Genomic DNA, 17791 nt, shown 5'->3' on the forward strand with positions numbered 1-17791 from the left:
AGATTTGAATTGCTTGATTTATATTTAGACGGACACCCCAAATTTAATCTTTCAAAAACACTGTGTTCAGATATTCAAGCTGGCATTGTTTACAATATATTGAGTGCTGACACTTGTGTGATCATTCAGTATTTAGTTTGAACCCATGGAATCATGTATGAAGAAGTGAAAACATTCGAATAAGTTATGCCCTTATGATTACGTCATCTGAAAGGGGATGGGTAGTGTCTCCAAAACAAGCTCTTTCAGTCAACATCACGGGGAGGGAGGGAGGGAGGGAGGGAAGAGTCACTTTAACAAGCGATTGTAGTTTATAATGCCTGCTTATGCACGTTAACATCTACGTTTGATTCTAGAGGACTTCTTGCAAATTTTGTTTCCTGAAGTTTGTGATGCATTTATTGCAGATTTTGCGATTTTTGGGGGTACCAAGATAAAGAGTCAAACAAATGGGGATCGTGAAGCTGGAACATGGCAAAACCAATTTGCTTGAGGTTGACAGATAATATGTAGAAAAATAAAACATAAAACAGCCGCATTTGTATACTTTTCTAGGGGACGCCCCTCGTGTTAGGTTTTACAGATTAAAAATTGTATGCAGCTGGTTCGGGTGATCCTGGCACAGTCAGGCTGGTAAGGCTAATCATCAGCTCAGGGCCCTTGCCCCCTCTACACGCCCAGGAACGCTGCCCGCAGTAACGCCGTATATAGTATTCGCAAATATATCAAATCAAACTCAGGATATATTGCAATACGATATTTTGTGTGTATACATCGGAAGCAGGCAACACGTGCTGTAGTAACTATGACGCAAAACTGACAAACGCGTGTCCGCGTGGGTGTCCATGTTGTTTAAGGAGGTGATGTAACCCTTGGGTTGTATCACCTTAGTACTGATAAGCTTTGATTCCAAACACGCATTAAATGCATACCAAACTGAACCAATCTGTTGCATTTTAGTACTGACAGGAAAATAACAATATCCGTAAATTGTTTTCAGTTCATTATCAATTTGAATCTATCATTCCCAGATGTCGCCTTCAGCTCAGATGCCCGGATGTTGAATGGGTCTTACAGTTTTCAAATAATGCAGACTCACGTAGGCTTGAATGCTTGAGCATCCTAGCTGGATAATGCTACACAAACTTACACAGCTCTGGTAGAAGATGTCTGCCACCGTCTTCTCGAAAATTTGTGAAACGATTTGGATGACTTGGGCCTTTTCTGTTGTGGTAAGTATGCATGGATATGATTTACCGAACAGTCACTCACACCAGCATCTGGTTACATACCAGTGTTATACGTCCATCTGTGATAGTCACGTACCGGGTATATTACAGGAAATATCAGTCTTCATATTGTCCGTGATATAACTCATGCAGACTTTATATGGCATATTGTTGGTGATATCAGTCACACAGAGCTAATATGGCATGTTTTCGGTAATACCAGTCATGCAGACTTTATATGCCATATTGTCGGTGATATGAGTCATGTAGACTTTACGGACACATATGACGGAATATGGCAGTATAATACTGTATCTCATTTATATGTTTCAAACCTACATTTTAGCATTGTCTGCACATTTATTGGTAAGCACCATAAGTGTCCAATTTTCTGAAGATGACTGTTGACTGGTCACATTGCAGTGTGTCACATTGCCGAAGATGAAACCCTAGTCACCAAGCTTGACCTTTAGTGGGCACATGTTCTTAACATCACATGACTATCTCTCATGCTTGTAATGTATCCATAGGCCGAGTCTGCAGGCCTCCGTCGCTTGACACTAGTACTACTGTTTGACGCCAACTTGTAAATACAGTGAAGCCCCGTTAGTCCGGACTCCGATAATCCGGATGTCTCGGCTCCCGGACGATTTTAGCTTGTTACCAATCTATGCCTATTCGATAATCTGGAAATTCGGTTTCCGGAACCGGACGGTAAGTAGCTGTAACCAATCAGTAAAATAAACAGTAAATTGCTTCACAGTCCGGATGCTGTAAGTCGTGTTCACGAACCATAACAACAGACATTGGGTGTTATCGGTAGGGCAGGACATGCTTACACTTTTTGCGGATTCCTTTCGCCATCATATTTTTATTGGTCCGTTCATATGATTTTCTCAGCTATTTTGTCCTTTACACCAAACGGAATCTATTTCTAAAGACAGTCAAAACTTGGTGCTCTTCAGCACAGACGCTTTATATGGGCTATTCGCCCTTATATGATAATCACTCTGGTCACGGAGAAACCTATTACAACCAAGTTTCATTTTCATTTTCATTGAATAATGGACATAGTAACACACTAATATAGGGTAGGAAGCATAGATAACAGGCGGACGGAATGTAGCCTACTAGAATAAAGTTAGTTGATGTTATGCCATTTTTTTTCTTAATGCAATTTGTGGTGCTTTATCACTGTGTAACTGTTGACAGGATAATATCAAAATTTGTATGATTTGAGACTAGGCATCGTGACACATCCTTGAAGAGATGTGGTGTCAAATGTCAGTTCACAAATTCAGCATCGTGCGTCTCCACCATTGGCGTTGATGCATGCTTGACAACGACAACACTAGGCGATTGAAGAAAGCTTGGGGAATGTTGTTCCATGTCTGAACCAACGATTGTCACAATTCAGCTAATGTCAATGGCTGATTCTGGGCTTGACTTAAACGTCTCTCTATTTCATCCCAAGCGTGCTCGATAGGGCACAGATCGAAGAAACTGGTCAGGGTAGTACCGAAATGTTCTGTCGCGCTCGATAGGGCACACATCGAAGAAGCTGGTAAAAATAAGTTGGTTTCCGGAACACTGAAACTGAGAAGACGACATGGAAACCACCATTTCCAGTTGGTTTCCATGTAGTTTCCTATAGTTTTATTGTGGTTTCCATGAAAACTGCAGCTGAAACTGAATTTTGCACCATTTCCGGTTGGTTTCCAGTGCGATTCATTACCCACTCCTCCAAGCAGGATCCAGCTGGTTTCCATGTTTTCGTTTATTGTAGGTTTCAATCTGGTTTCCGTATTTCGTTTATTGTAGGTTTCAACCTGGTTTCCGTATTTCCGTTTATTGTAGGTTTCAACCTGGTTTCCATGTTTTAGTTTATTGTAGGTTTCAACCTGGTTTCGATGTTATCGTTTATTGTAGGTTTTAACCTGGTTTCCATGTTTTAATTTGTTGTAGGTTTCAACCTGGTTTCCATGTTTTCGTTTATTGTCGGTTTCAACCTGGTTTCCATGTTTTAGTTTGTTGTAGGTTTCAACCTGGTTTCCATGTTTTAGTTTGATGTAGGTTTCAACCTAGTTTCCAAGTTATAACCATTAAAACTGAAACTACATTTTGCACCAGTATCTGGATAGTATCCATGTCGGGACTTTACCCACTCATCCATGGAGGCTCCTGCTGGTGCTTAGTTTATTGTTGTTTCCAACCTTGTTCCCAGCTTATAACCTGGTTTCCAACTGAATCTGTTGTGCCGGCCCCTTACCCGCTCCTCCAGAAAAGAGGTTGTGTTTCATGCAACACACATACCAAATCAGGTATTTTATTACAATTGCACAATGGTAAAACCGTCAGGATGACAAATAACAGAATAGAACACAAAGTCATGATAGGTTTATTTACATTCAACAATTTGATGATAAACAAATGATATTTGGAATGTTCACATTAATAAAAACTGAATTTTCAAAATGCATAAATAATTAAAAGCAATAAGGGCATAAATAGCAGTGAGTATGGGATGTTTTCTTAAACTCATCAATGTAGATGAATCCATATTAGTTGGTTTTCCAATTTGAGAAATGTTAACTCTTTCCCCAAGAGTGAAAGATCAGCGCCACCTAGCGTGGGTAACTCCCAGTTTATAAACAATAGAGCAGCGCCACCTGACTCCCTGTTTATAAACAAAGCCTGGCACCCGGCGAACTGGATTTACTTTCGCTCCGGCTATGGGTCGTCGAAGACGTACGACAGAATCATAAAAACCCGAAGAATACAGGAAGAAGGGAAGAGGAGGAACCAGTCTCGAATCTGCTTAGGAGTGCGCTATGACCGATTCAACAGCTTGCAGGAAAACACTGGGTCAAGCAAGAGCGATATCATTAGACATCTGCTATATATCATTACCGGCATAACTGTGTATTCTTGTGTATTTATTATCCTCACATTTATGCTGTGACAGTTCACCCATAAATGTGATGTGGTATATGTAACATACCTAATGAATTACACACAGATGTGTCTAGATTTATGACCTTAGGTTCACTTTGTCAGTAATTGCTCAACTCTTGTGTATTTATTATCGTCACATAGTTGTTCTGACAGTTCACCAATAAATGTGATGTGGTGTATGCAACATACCTAATGAATTACACACAGGTGCGCCTAGATTTATGACCTGAGATTCACTTTGAGGTATGTAGATTTATGACCTGTAGAGTTTGTGTTCTTTGTGTGTGTATGGTTTGGTTAGATATCGTGAGCTGGTTACTTCAATCAAGGATTAGGAAAAAAATCAACAACTTTCATAATATTAATATTTCATTAAGATTCAATTCATAAAACACACGACAATAAATATATATACAAAACAGCAGTTCTGTCACAAAGTCCGCAGTTCCGAGACATCTACTGAAGCAGCCAATTCCTGAACATACAGATATAGAATTAGAGTCAAGCAAAAAACAACAAACAAGAGTTCCAGAATCCATTTTAACACATCTTTTAGACAAACAATACTTTATATGCAAGTCAATGCTAAAGATAACATACCTTGACTGCCCGATATGGAGTGTTGATGGGCCTTTGGGTGAACTTGGACAGCATGTTGTAAGTCTTGTTGGTGCAGATCCCAGCTCCTTATCTGTGCTGTCATTCTGTGAACATGTGTGAATTAGAATTTCTTAGCTTATCCTGATAAGTGCAACACAAAGGGGCACTACTTCAACACTGTTCACATTGTTTTGTTGAGATAAAAGCTAATAATAAAATACAATAATTAGCAAAGATGAAATGAGAATGAACATTCAAAACATTACCTGCACTTGAACTTGGTCAACTTCGAGACTTCTGCGCACCCGAGTATCAGCTGCAGCCTTCCACTTCCTCTTTTGGTTGGGTTTTGGCAGAAGAGGGGTGTGATCAATGTCACCATCCATGTCCTGAAATCATATTAACATTTGTGAGAAAGATAAAATAATAACATGCTTCCATAAGAAACTATATTTACATAAACCGTGCTGAGAATCTGCTGAGATTGTCCGCAAGTGTAAAACTGTAGCAATCAACCGTTGCAAGGAACTTTTTGTAAAACAAATATTCAGAAACTATATTTTATAGTAAAAACAAAAAAGATAATTCTGCTATTCCTTCCCCAGGCATATTCAGTTTGAATTTTAAGACCTCATAATTATTCTTCGCAATTACTGATAATGTAATATGATATGAAAGTAGTTAATCTTCGAAACTAAGTTTCAGAAATGGAGACCAACAGTAGACACATGACCATAGTTTCTTGTTGGTTTCCATACCGGAACTATAAGTTTACAGTATCCATTGTGGATTCTTTTAGGAAACTAGGTTACCCAGTTTCAATGAATGGATACCAACTGGATGCCAGGATGGTGAACTACATGCCAAAATACTTGCAAATTTGAAGTTACTTAGTTCAAAACAGTGCACAGGAAACCAACATGAAACTACATATTCTGGTTCTATGTTGGTTTCCATTTAATGAAACTTCAATTGCAAATTCCAGGAATGGAAACCAACAAGAAACCTATAACCTTAGTTTCTTGTTGGTTTCCATTTACAGAAATTAAAAATCAAAGAATCCAAAATGGAATCTAATTGGAAAATCAGTTACTCAGTTTCAGTGAATGGCAACCAACTGGATTCTCCAATTACCCACTATACGGATGGTTTCCAGGTTCCAGGAAACCAAGTCATTTTTGTAGTGCGGAATGTTCTGTCGTGTTCGATAGGGCACAGATCGAAGAAATTGGTCAGGGCAGTACCGGAATGTTCTGTCGTGCTCGATAGGGCACAGATCGAAGAAACTGGTCATGGCAGTACCGGAATGTTCTGTCGTCTCGGGTAGCCAGTCACAACACGAGCATTATCTTTCTGAAGCGTGAAGTCCTTGAATGAACGGCTGCAAATGAGGCCCAGTGATCTCATCCCTATATCGCAAACCTATCAGATCTATCAGATTACCATTGGCAATGACAAGTCGTGTCCGACCATGAGATGTGATGTCTCCCCATACCATAACGCTTTCTCCAACAAACAGTCGAGGTTGAACAACGCACGCGTCAGTATACCGTTCACCTCGCCGTCTGTACACCCTTGTCCTGTCATCTGAGGTGTCCAGGTGAAATCTCGACTCGTCGGTGAACAAATCACCTTTCCAATCGTGTCTCCTGTCCTGTACCTGTCGGTCACGTTGGAGAAAAAATGGACGTATTGCAGGGCGTCGGGACCGTATGTTGTGCTCCCTCAGTCCGTTCCGAACAGCCCTGGAACCAAATGGACGTAAGCCAGATATGGTCCGAGCAATCAAATTGGCTGTCTGGAATCGATTCCTTAGATGGGTCAGCCGAATGTGGTTGTCTTGCTGACGTGACGTCACGGTCGGTCCGAGGCAAATCTCTCGTGGTTCCATTACGTTGGAAACGTCTCCATAATGATGACATCGTGTTTCAATGGACACAGAAATGTCTGGCCAATTCATTCCAGTCTCATTCATCATTCAACCATTCTTTAATTTTCAATATCAGTTGTATAAACTTCAGGTGGCAAAAAGCATGCAAAAAGTGAGTAAGTTCATTGTGCACAATGCACAAAGTGCACATCCCGCGCGCGATACATGACTTCAAATTTCATGCAAAGTGCTTTGCTACAAGTTTATTTAGGGTTATTTTTATAACTTTTCAAACAACTTTTATTTTATGCAATTTTATGTTATGCACAGTTACTTTTACAGCTTGTATATAATGTGTGGGATCGTATATGTGGGCGTGTTTCTAAACAGGGTCAGTATTAAATGAATGTGTTGTGTACCGTTTCCGATCCATATACAAAAATGAGAACCCCATGAAGCAAATCAGTTGGTAGACACAGCTGTCACAGTTAGCGAGTGTCAGTACCTTGTGTAACCAACCCTGCTACTGACCCCACGGGTTCGAGCATCACCAGGATCCACTTGCCCAAAGTAATCTCAGCGTTACGACTATCGTATACCTACGGTGATGTATGGGACGATCACCGTTGTGCTAAGATCGCTTTGTGCAAGTGGACCCAGGACCTATGATGAAGAAGAAAATATTTGTATTTGTGTGTCACATGTTATAAATATAACATACATAGACACTATAAAACAATCAATAAAATATAACATCCGGCCATATGGCCTACCAGACGCAAAAGACTACATTATACATAAAACAGTCAGTAGTGAATAAAATATCACAGCTTTGTAAGCAACAGTGAAGTGTGGTATATTTAATTACAGGACTACAAAGTGTGTTTACGTCTATTAAACATTTTAGTAACCAATGCAGCTAAGGGTTTTATTAATTTAACATTACCTAGCATAAATGCGGCCTGGTCAGTAGGCGACAAGAGAGAAAAACATGGGTTAATATTAAATGCATAAATTTTATTATGACTGTCTAAGAGTATGGCGTTCAATTTCCGGTTGAGGCTTTGTTGATTGTATGCCTGAGATAACATATAAGCTTTGTGACTTATATATATGAAAATATGCGTGATTGATATGACTGACAATATGTGTGACCGACAAACTACATGAACACAACTGACAGTCATTTTCTATGTACTATTTTATGAAATGTGATTGTGTGACAATATCTAGACAAGATTTTTATTAGGTCAAAGACCAATACAGTTTAGATCAACTGATTATTTACCGATGCACATGGCGAGGTACGCATATACACAATCATATTATTATTATTGTTGCCCAAGAGTGAGGATATGTGTAAACGATTCACAAAAATTCAACTTTGTTTCTTTCATTTCAGATGTGATAAATACACTTCGCAGCTTTAAATACTTCAAAACTGTTTTCACATTTTCACAATTTGATAAACTTAAACATACTTATATTTTCCAATAAAATATTACTTAAATGTTGTTTACATATTTCTCGATATTTTGTACGTGGTACTCATCTTCTATTTCGTTAGTACAAAAGGGACATAATCTATCAGCAAGTGGGCTTTTAGGCACACTCCATCTTCGTTTTGCAATCATAAGCATATGTGAACTGAAACGGAAACGTGTAAATGCAATTCTGTACTCAATATTAGTTAAGCATTTCTCGATACACAGAGTTTCCTTAATATGGGGATACACTCAGAGTTTATAATTGATGTTTTCACATTTGAGAATAAATATGCTTAGCTCTTTGTGTAAATTCTCACACAAAATTGCTACTTTCACCATCATACTAGGCAACCCAAATATAACCAAAACCGAACCTGAAAAGCGTATCTCAATAAACTTGCCCAATTTTCAAAATCAGGGTTTTCATTTGAACTATTCAATTATGAATTGTATATCAAAACAATATATCTACCTGGTTTACTTCTCAATATCTTAAGCCGATATTTGATAATCCTGACAAGACGAATAACTTTCAAAGGAAATGTACCCAATTCTCCATGTAAGAAAGCTGAGTGAGTTGACATTTTGACATATAGTGTATGTTTCATAAATTTCAAGTGTACCCTTTCAATAGCATTAGCTTCGATAAAGCCCCAAACTTCACAACCATGTGAGAGAATAGGAGAAACAACTGATTTTTATAGCTGATACTGAATATCTGGAGTAATGTATTCATTACCATTGAATATATTGTACAATGAACCAAATGCCTTCAAATCTTGTTCTGATAAGATTTTCTGAGCTCGTGAAAACTGCCACTTGTTGAAAATACTAAACCAAGATACAGTATTTAAAACTATTGACTATCTCAAGAGGTGAACCATTATAGGACCACTTTTCAGCCTTGCCTTGTCTACCTCCTTTACGAAAAATAACAACCTTTGTTTCATCAGTATTTATGGTCAAGCCCCATTTCGTGCAGTAGGTAAACATCATATCCAAACCGTCTTATAAACCTTTAATACTATTGCTGAAGAGCACCATATCATCCGCAAATAACAACAGAAGTAAACGCACATGAGAAATAACAACTCCCAAGTCATCTATAGAAGAATGTTCTTCTACGATATCATCAATAAATACTAGAAATGAAAACAAAATTGCCGACAGATTTTCTCCTTGCCTGACACCAATGGACGACATGAAAAAGTTTTCATGAATATTACTGGGCAGCCTCACACAAGACTTAATTCTTAAAATGATCATCAAAATTACAATTGCCAATACTACTTGACTTTTTGTTATGACCTTTAACTTTCTTCCAAACTGTTTAATATTTGTTCTACTCAGAAGTGACATAGAGATTACTCAACGAGTGTCTGTCAGATATCATTACAAGATATCTTACAACGAGGTTTTTAAAACGTATTTAACGAGCGAAAGCGAGTTGTTTCAAAACGTATTTAACGAGCGAAAGCGAGTTAAATACGTTTTGAAACAACGAGTTGTAAGATAAATGATATCTGACAGACACGAGTACAGTAATCTGTTTCTTACACACCATAAAATCGCACCATTGTATGGTCGAATAGATTGAAATTTCATATTTTCTCATCGTAGCTGCGCAATAATACACAACACAACGTTTATGAATGAGTGACGTCACTTGGCTTCCTAATCACTACTCATCCCCAAGGTAACCCTCCATAATAAAGTTTCTGCGACATCTTCGCGTCATGAAGGCAATAGTGATAATGCAAAGTAGATAAGATCACAGAAAATTATTTAAACACTCTAAAGCGATGATGTTACCATGTAAATGTGGACAATTTTAATTCTTGCAAGCCAAAAATATCTGAGCGTCTTACGTCATCGTCATCGTTTGGTGGTTGTCGTCATCGGAAGATTGTTCAGTGGATATTTCTGCATATTGCCATTGAGGATCTGTACTTGTGTACCAGTTTACGTTCAATGTTCTCCCATCGACCGGAGCCAAAACTATTGAGTGTGTGTCATTAGGTGTAACCCCTGTGCTTGCATATGACATTGCTGAGGTTACGTTCACTATCAATGGGGACTACTCTTCTTCGCCATAGCCTTCTCGTTTTCCCGAGCCAGAAACTGCCACTTGGAATGTAACGGAATTTACGGAGTTGTCAGTATGAAATGTGAGTTGATTACATCCTGTATGTTATGAAGACATGAACTTTGCATTATCATGCGTCGAATGAATATCTTAAGCAATGACTTATGTGTAGATAAACCGTTCCTGTACATGTTCGATTGAATAGAAAGGACGTGTGCCGCCATTTGCACTCATGAACCCTTGCAAACGTTCCATGTTGTACATTGTCTCAACGAGTGTGTTTTGGTTCTGATTGTCATGAGTGAATTTGATAACATTGGAATCACATAGTAGCTCGGAGCTGGAAGTGGGTCTTCATCATGTTTATCAATGAAAAATGTCATCTTCATCAATTCATCAAAGAAACGACGAGGCAAATCGATCTCACAATGGACAGGCACTGACGTTATCGTGTCAGGTACTTTTGCAAGACGACACATGACACTTGTCGCATCTCTCCAGTAAAGTACCAATGTTGTACATTTTGAATATTCGAAGGGAATCCAAGGCTTTATCTCAATCGGTGATTTTCACATAATTGTTTACACAGGTATCACTGATTGTTCAAGCCATTTTGAATTCATGACTAGAAATCAAAAGTTTTAATAAAAGGAATTGGAAAATAAATAGATTCGTGTTATATTTATTTTACTTGTGACTCATTGTATAAATACCTGTTTATGTTGCAATCGCGAAAATAACAGGTAGGTGTACAGGGTCATTTTTTGCACGAGTAACAGGTTTCTGTTCGATTGAAGCACGAGTAACGTATCAATGAATTTTAATCAGGAATGTAGTCCGTCATAACCTGACCCTAGGTCATCACCATGGAGTAGCCAATCACGGGATTAGAAATCGATCTCACACATATGTGTGATACCAGTTTTCTCACATGGGTTTCTCACCCACGGGTGTGTAAAAAAAATCAGCTGCCGCCTTCTTCTTATAAGTAACAAAATGAATATCATTGTACACTAATCCAATCTAATTGTCTTCGTAATTACAGTGTTTTCTTAGTACATTCTCCCACCTTGCGTTGTGCAAACATGTTTTATCTATATATATTCATGTTGTGCACTGACTCAGCATTCACCTGATGAAGTGGCAAGGCTTAGTTCTGAAACGCCGTATGCAAAAAAAGTTGTTATCCATAAAAACGTGTCATGTATTCATGTGTCATGTAATGTCAGTTAACCGAAATATATTTACCTTTGTTATAAATGTGGCTACAGACATTGGTCATCCTGTCTCAAGCTTGTGCTTATGTAACTTTAAAGGGTGCTATAATACCGGAAGGGTATGTTGGTTTAGTTAGAGGCGTATATGGAGGAGTACTGAACTGGATTATACTACATTAGGGATCAGAGATCAACACAAGAAGGTACAGTTGACTCGGTAAATGAATCCATGAATTGTTTCTAGTGGCACATTGTTCCGACATCCAGGAAAGGGTTGCAGTGCAGTGTTCATTCAAGCATTTCTAAAAAGTGAGCCCATGGTCCACCAGCCCTCAGTTTTGTGGGTCATTTAGAAATATTGTGGGTCATGTCAAATTGTTGTGACTTTTTAGCTATACACATCTACGTACCAGTATGAGTTCACTTCCTTTTTTAACCTCTCAGTCCAGAATCCAAAGACGTACTTGAGTTTTGCTTGAGTTGCCAAGCGAAAACAAACTCGTGATGATATACAGATTTACATTAATGTATGCGCCGACACGACCCACCCGTACCTGCACAGTGCGCCATGTTAAATATTAGTGAGCGAATGGCGCAAGGGCGTGGAATAGAATGAACACTGAAGTTGGGATTTGTCTGCTTCTAATTGTTACAATTCAATGCAAGCTAGTCAAGATTATTTGGATGTGTAGATAGTGTTGGTCAAGGTTACCTGTTAAGAGGTATCATGGTCAAAGTCCTCCATTGTGTGAGGGGTAAATTGGGATACAGCTATAAACCCCTGTAAAGTATTCCTTCTGTCATGCTATATTTGTCTCCCTCAGGGCATCAACTACTCCATCCTGGGGCCCACGCTACTGGATCTGCAGCTGATCCTGAAACAGGACCTGGAAACCCTCTCAACCATACCACTCAGCAGCGGGATTGGGGAGACATCGGGGATGTTCCTCGCCTTGGCACTCTCTAAATATGGTCACAAACGTCTTCAGATGGGCATTGCTCTATTGCTATCGTCGGTGGTGTTTACCCTTATACCAGTTGTACCAAGTTTAATCTACGTAGATATGATGTTTGCATTGGTGGGATTCATTTCCGCAATACCTTCCTGTTGTAAGTACTAATATTATTAACTACATATTTGCGCCTCTTATATGACTATATAATAAATTATATCATGCATCAGTGACTCCGTGTCAGATGTCGTTTCGTGGAGCTGTGTGTCTTTGTTACGCCAGGAGTTCGAGCATGTCACACGATGAGCTGGGCCCCGTCTCGCATACCTCAATATACGCAGGGTGGCGCGCGTAAAGGGGGCCGGGAACCAGCTTAGTCACACGGGCTATACCTCCTCCACCCAATGTTTCTTATCCCAGTTCCGAGAACAATGTGCTCTGCGACAGCTTTTGACAAGTTAAGATGGAACCAAATCTAATTGGATTCCTCTTTATTCACTATTGCAAAATGGTTTTATATTGAAAATAGCACAGTAGCTGTTTCTTGACCCCTTGAAAACAGAATCTTGTGATCGGGTATGTTTCTTGTTTTGTCAGCACCACGGCTGTGTTCGTTTTCCCCCATAATAAGCAGACCCACAGTGATAATATTATCCAAAACGTCGTTAAAAGCAACACGCAAAGTCACTGGCTCACTAATGCACTAAGCTGACACACTTTTGCATAAATGAATAATTATTTATTGTGAGTTAAAACACACACACTCTCCGGGCATTGAATACATTTTACATATCATTAGTAGGCAAATGAGTATGCATATACTATTAAGACAAATAGATAGAATTTGTTTGTCATGGTTGATGATGCAGACGGGTACAGTGTACGACGGTTTATGTAAATATTCTTAGTCCCACATATTAATATTGACAACATAACAGTGCCGCTTCAAGGTTACTGGTTTTTACGTAAATACATTAAATTTTCACACGTGTAGAATAACAAAACAATACCTAATTCATTGATTTTTTAGCTTCTGTGCTAAACGAACAGTTGGAAAATGCCATCGATTCCTGATGTCGACCAGCATATGTTGCTGGGAACCCATTCTAACCCGGAATTTCCACACCAGTTGGAATTATTAATTTGCAAGTGCCGATGACAATAAAAGTCTATTCCAACCATTAGTCTATTTCCTACTGATAGTTCCCGAGTCAGTGATAAAGGTGTAGACCATTTGCAGTTGCCGTCACCATGCATGAACCAGCAGATCATGTTACAGAGCTGCCATACATGCCTGCATCCGAAGATTCAGAACTCGGTCTAACCATACGATCACCAGTAATGAAGCAGCACACATGCTTTAGACTTACACGTATTTGTGATGATATGTTGTTTTTGCTAAAAAATTAATGATACATGATGAAATCATCTGTGTGTTTAATTGTGATGGGGAATTTCAGACGTTTTGATGTGATTAACAGAATGAATTTAAAACATGAAACATACAAAGAATTTAAAACGTCAAGAGGTCAACGCTTTAATCAGTCAATATGTGATTGTAACGTATCTGAGTCCGTTCATTTGCAAAATACAATAAAACATAAATGCTGAGTTTTCAATTACCTTTACTTGATTACATGTCACATGTGATAGGCGAGACATGTTTCCTCTTCAATGAGTAATAATATCAACAAAAACAAGCATTTGAAAGGATATATTTGTCATTTTAAACCTAGAATGATCTGTAAAATTGACATTTTATCAAGCATGCAGGAAGCATACCTAGAACTGCGTTAGTCAGTCTCCACTTCTCTACTCTTAAAATGAATAGTCCAGTATGGCCAATCCTTGAACTTACACATGAGAGGAAATTACGATTCCTTATGACGGTGTTATCAAAGCACAACACACAAAACTACACCACACCCCAAACAGACAGAAAAACTTAGCAGATCGGGGTAGCATAGTATGCAGGTATGAATGAGCTTGTCATTTTTAGTGATATTTGCCTTGTTAATGATATATTCAATAAAACTATTATTTTCCACAGTTCTGATAGATGTGTGCAGTGAGTTGTGGAAGGACAAGGGCACAGCGTTCCAGTTCATCCTAGTCGGCAGTTCCCTGGGCGCCATCGTCACTCCTCTGATAGTGGAACCTTTCTTATGTCATGGAGATTCATCAGAAGGAGCAAACGTGACCGGAAAAAGATTTTCACCCGCTCTACACGATTTCACGCTCACGGGTGTAGCTTCTCTTCAGGGTTCATGCTCAATGGAAGATCTGGCTCTGGTTGAGAAGGTGTGTGTGAACGTCACTCGACATTTTGAAGCCGAAGGTCACCAACAAACACAAGGACATTATGTTGTTGACCATGAAAGGGTAGATCATACATGCCCATGCATCGCCCTGATATCAGCGACCAATAGTTCAAATGACAACTGCAAATCGAACCTGACACATGAAGCTGATGACAGAGATTATTGCAAATGGCAAACGGCTTGTGACTTGCTCCTCGAGCATCAACTCTACAACACTACAGAAGAAGATGTGCAGTATATTAAATCGGTGTGTTGCCCGTTACTAAGTGCGTTAGATGAATGTCGAAGCAATTACGGAGTTGTGGACAATGGAACAGAGTCCTGTACAGAAAGTGACACCAATGTACGTACTGCTTATGTTGTCATGGGGCTTGTTTTGTTGCCAAGTTCATTCGCCTTCTTCTACTTTTGGTGGAGGAGGGACTCAAGTTGGGCCTCTGCACCTATAACAGAGAGCCAGAGGCAGGGATATCAACAAATGGAGGCACCCCCCAGAGGAAACTTTCAGCTTGTGATATTTTACACCGTATTGTGTCTATCTTATCTCCCCTAACTGCACTGACAATAGTATTTGGAACTTACCTGACAGCTTTCGGTGTTGAGGGTAGCTTGCACCTCCCGAAGTCTACAATGGTGTACATGACATCTGTGTTCTGGATCTCCACTCTACTCGGACGAATCATCAGCACAGCATTGACACCACTGTTGGGACATGCTAAAATCATCATCGGTAATTTTGTAGGTATAGTGGTGTCGTCAGTTCTACTCATATCCCTGGCGCCATATTATGAGTCCATGTTGTGGATGAGCACTGTTCTGCTGGGAGTGTTTTCCTGCCCCTACGAGGGTGCAGGGTTAGCGTGGGCTGCTGACTATGTCGGAATGTCGCCACAACTAGTTGCTCTGTCGTGGATTTCAGTGTCTTCAGGGAACCTAGCCTTTCCGTTTTTAGGAGGATTAATGTTTACACATATTGGGCCCACCGCGTTTATGTATTTACTCGGTGGTTTAAGTTTATTCATGGTGTTAATGTTCCTTCTGTTAAACATCCAGGTGCGGTGTAAAAGTTTCAAAACGTAAATCACAATTTCCTTCATATTCCACCTCAGTGTGTTTGTTTGAGGCCGCCGAAATGTGTCAACAATGACGACTGCCTTTAAATAACCGAACCAGTGCAATATTCTCGATTAAAAAATTCTGACCACTCGATTCATTACATCGTTTTGGAGACAAAAACAGGTTTCTGGTGACCTAGTGAACCCGGAATTCAACCTATGATTGGCGCGCGAAGAATTAGTTGATTGGTCGCAAATTAGTTGATTGGTCGTGAACTAGTTGATTGGTCGTGAACTAGTTGGCTGGTCGTGAACTAGTTGGCTGGTCGTGAACTTGTTGGCTGGTCGTGAACTAGTTGGCTGGTCGTGAACTTGTTGGTTGGTCGTGAACTAGTTGGCTGGTCGTGAACGTGTTGGCTGGTCGTGAACTTGTTGATTGGTCGTGAACTAGTTGGCTGGTCGTGAACTAGTTGGCTGGTCGTGAACTTGTTGATTGGTCGTGAACTAGTTGATTGGTCGTGTACGTAGTTGGCTGGTCGTGAACTAGTTGACTTGTTGATTGGTCGTGAACTAGTTGATTGGTCGTGAACTGAACTAGTTGGTTCGTCGTGAACTAGTTGGCTGGTCGTGAACTAGTTGATTGGTCGTGAACTAGTTGGCTGGTCGTGAAGTTGGCTGGTCGTTAGTTGGCTGGTTGAATTACTTGTTGGTTGGTCGTCGTGAACTAGTTGGATTGGTCGTGAACTAGTTGATTGGTCGTGAACTGGTTGTCGTGAACTAGTTGGTCGTGAACTAGTTGGCTAGTTGGTCGTGAACTAGTTGGGCTCGTCGTGAACTAGTTGGCTGGTCGTAAACTAGTTGATTGGTCGTGAAACTGGTCGTGAACTCGTTGTTGGCCGGTCGTGAACCAGTTGGTTGGTCGTGAACTAGTTGGCTGGTGATTGGTTGGTCGTCGTGAACTAGTTGGCTGGTCGTGAACTAGTTGATTGGTCGTGAACTAGTTGGCTGGTCATGAACTAGTTGGTTGGTCGTGAACTAGTTGGCTGGTCGTGAACTAGTTGGCTGGTCGTGAACTTGTTGATTGGTCGTGAACTAGTTGGCTGGTCGTGAACTAGTTGGTTGGTCGTGAACTAGTTGGCTGGTCGTGAACTAGTTGGCTGGTCGTGAACTAGTTGGCTGGTCGTGAACTTGTTGGCTGGTCGTGAACTTGTTGATTGGTCGTGAACTAGTTGATTGGTCGTGAACTAGTTGGCTGGTGATACAATATAATCAAGTATGTTAACAGTGCCTACCCTGATTTGCTGTTTTCTTAATTTGCGTCTGTTGACATACTGTTTGTCAGGCAACTTGGTATGTACATGTAATACAAAAATATAATCAAGTATGTTAACAGTGCCTACCCTGATTTGCTGTTTTCTTAATTTGCGTCTGTTGACATACTGTTTGTCAGGCAACTTGGTATGTACATGTAATACAATATAATCAAGTATGTTAACAGTGCCTACCCTGATTTGTTTATATGTTTGTCGTGTTTTATATTAAGAAATAAATAGTATTCTACTGAGAGAAAACTTTGTCTGTATCCAAATATTTATTAGGTGAAGTCTTGGGCTTGGATGAATAGTTTTGTGATAGGTCGCAATCCGCTGTATTGAGTTGTTTCCCTTAGGTCAAGGCAGCAAGGAGGATTTGGAGGTTACAAAATCCCAGATCGGCCCTGACAATTTTCCTGTGTTTGTCAGAACCATAACGGCGCTCTTTGGTTACACCCACACGTGTATGATCTGCATCGCCTTTGGGCTCCAGTAACACATGAAGCTTACCCGCAGTCATATCAGGAAATACTGTCCAAATCCGGCTTACGCACTCGATGCGGAATCAATACACGATTCGGCTTCACGAAGATATTGTAAACGCAAGTGCCAGATTTTCCGTCATCCATTAGACATTCTACCAACTCGAATGTACACACTAAATCTTTACCTAACATAGTGTAAATGTTTTGTTTATGTTGATGA

The 17791-nt window shown here is 39.8% G+C and overlaps 1 protein-coding gene across 1 annotated transcript; it reads left to right on the forward strand.

Moving 5' to 3' along the window:
* The first annotated feature begins 1105 nt into the window (after window positions 1–1105).
* Window positions 1106–16126, forward strand: LOC124255949. The gene is made up of 3 exons (XM_046689905.1): window positions 1106–1232; window positions 12269–12554; window positions 14448–16126. Exons 1-3 carry the CDS (start codon window positions 1167–1169, stop codon window positions 15269–15271), a joined length of 1176 nt encoding a protein of 391 aa, XP_046545861.1. The 5' UTR covers window positions 1106–1166; the 3' UTR covers window positions 15272–16126.
* The last annotated feature ends 1665 nt before the right edge of the window (window positions 16127–17791 follow it).

Source organism: Haliotis rubra, unplaced genomic scaffold (assembly GCF_003918875.1).
Source record: "Haliotis rubra isolate DU_JTF1 unplaced genomic scaffold, ASM391887v1 Scf613, whole genome shotgun sequence".
Lineage (NCBI taxonomy): Eukaryota > Metazoa > Mollusca > Gastropoda > Lepetellida > Haliotidae > Haliotis > Haliotis rubra.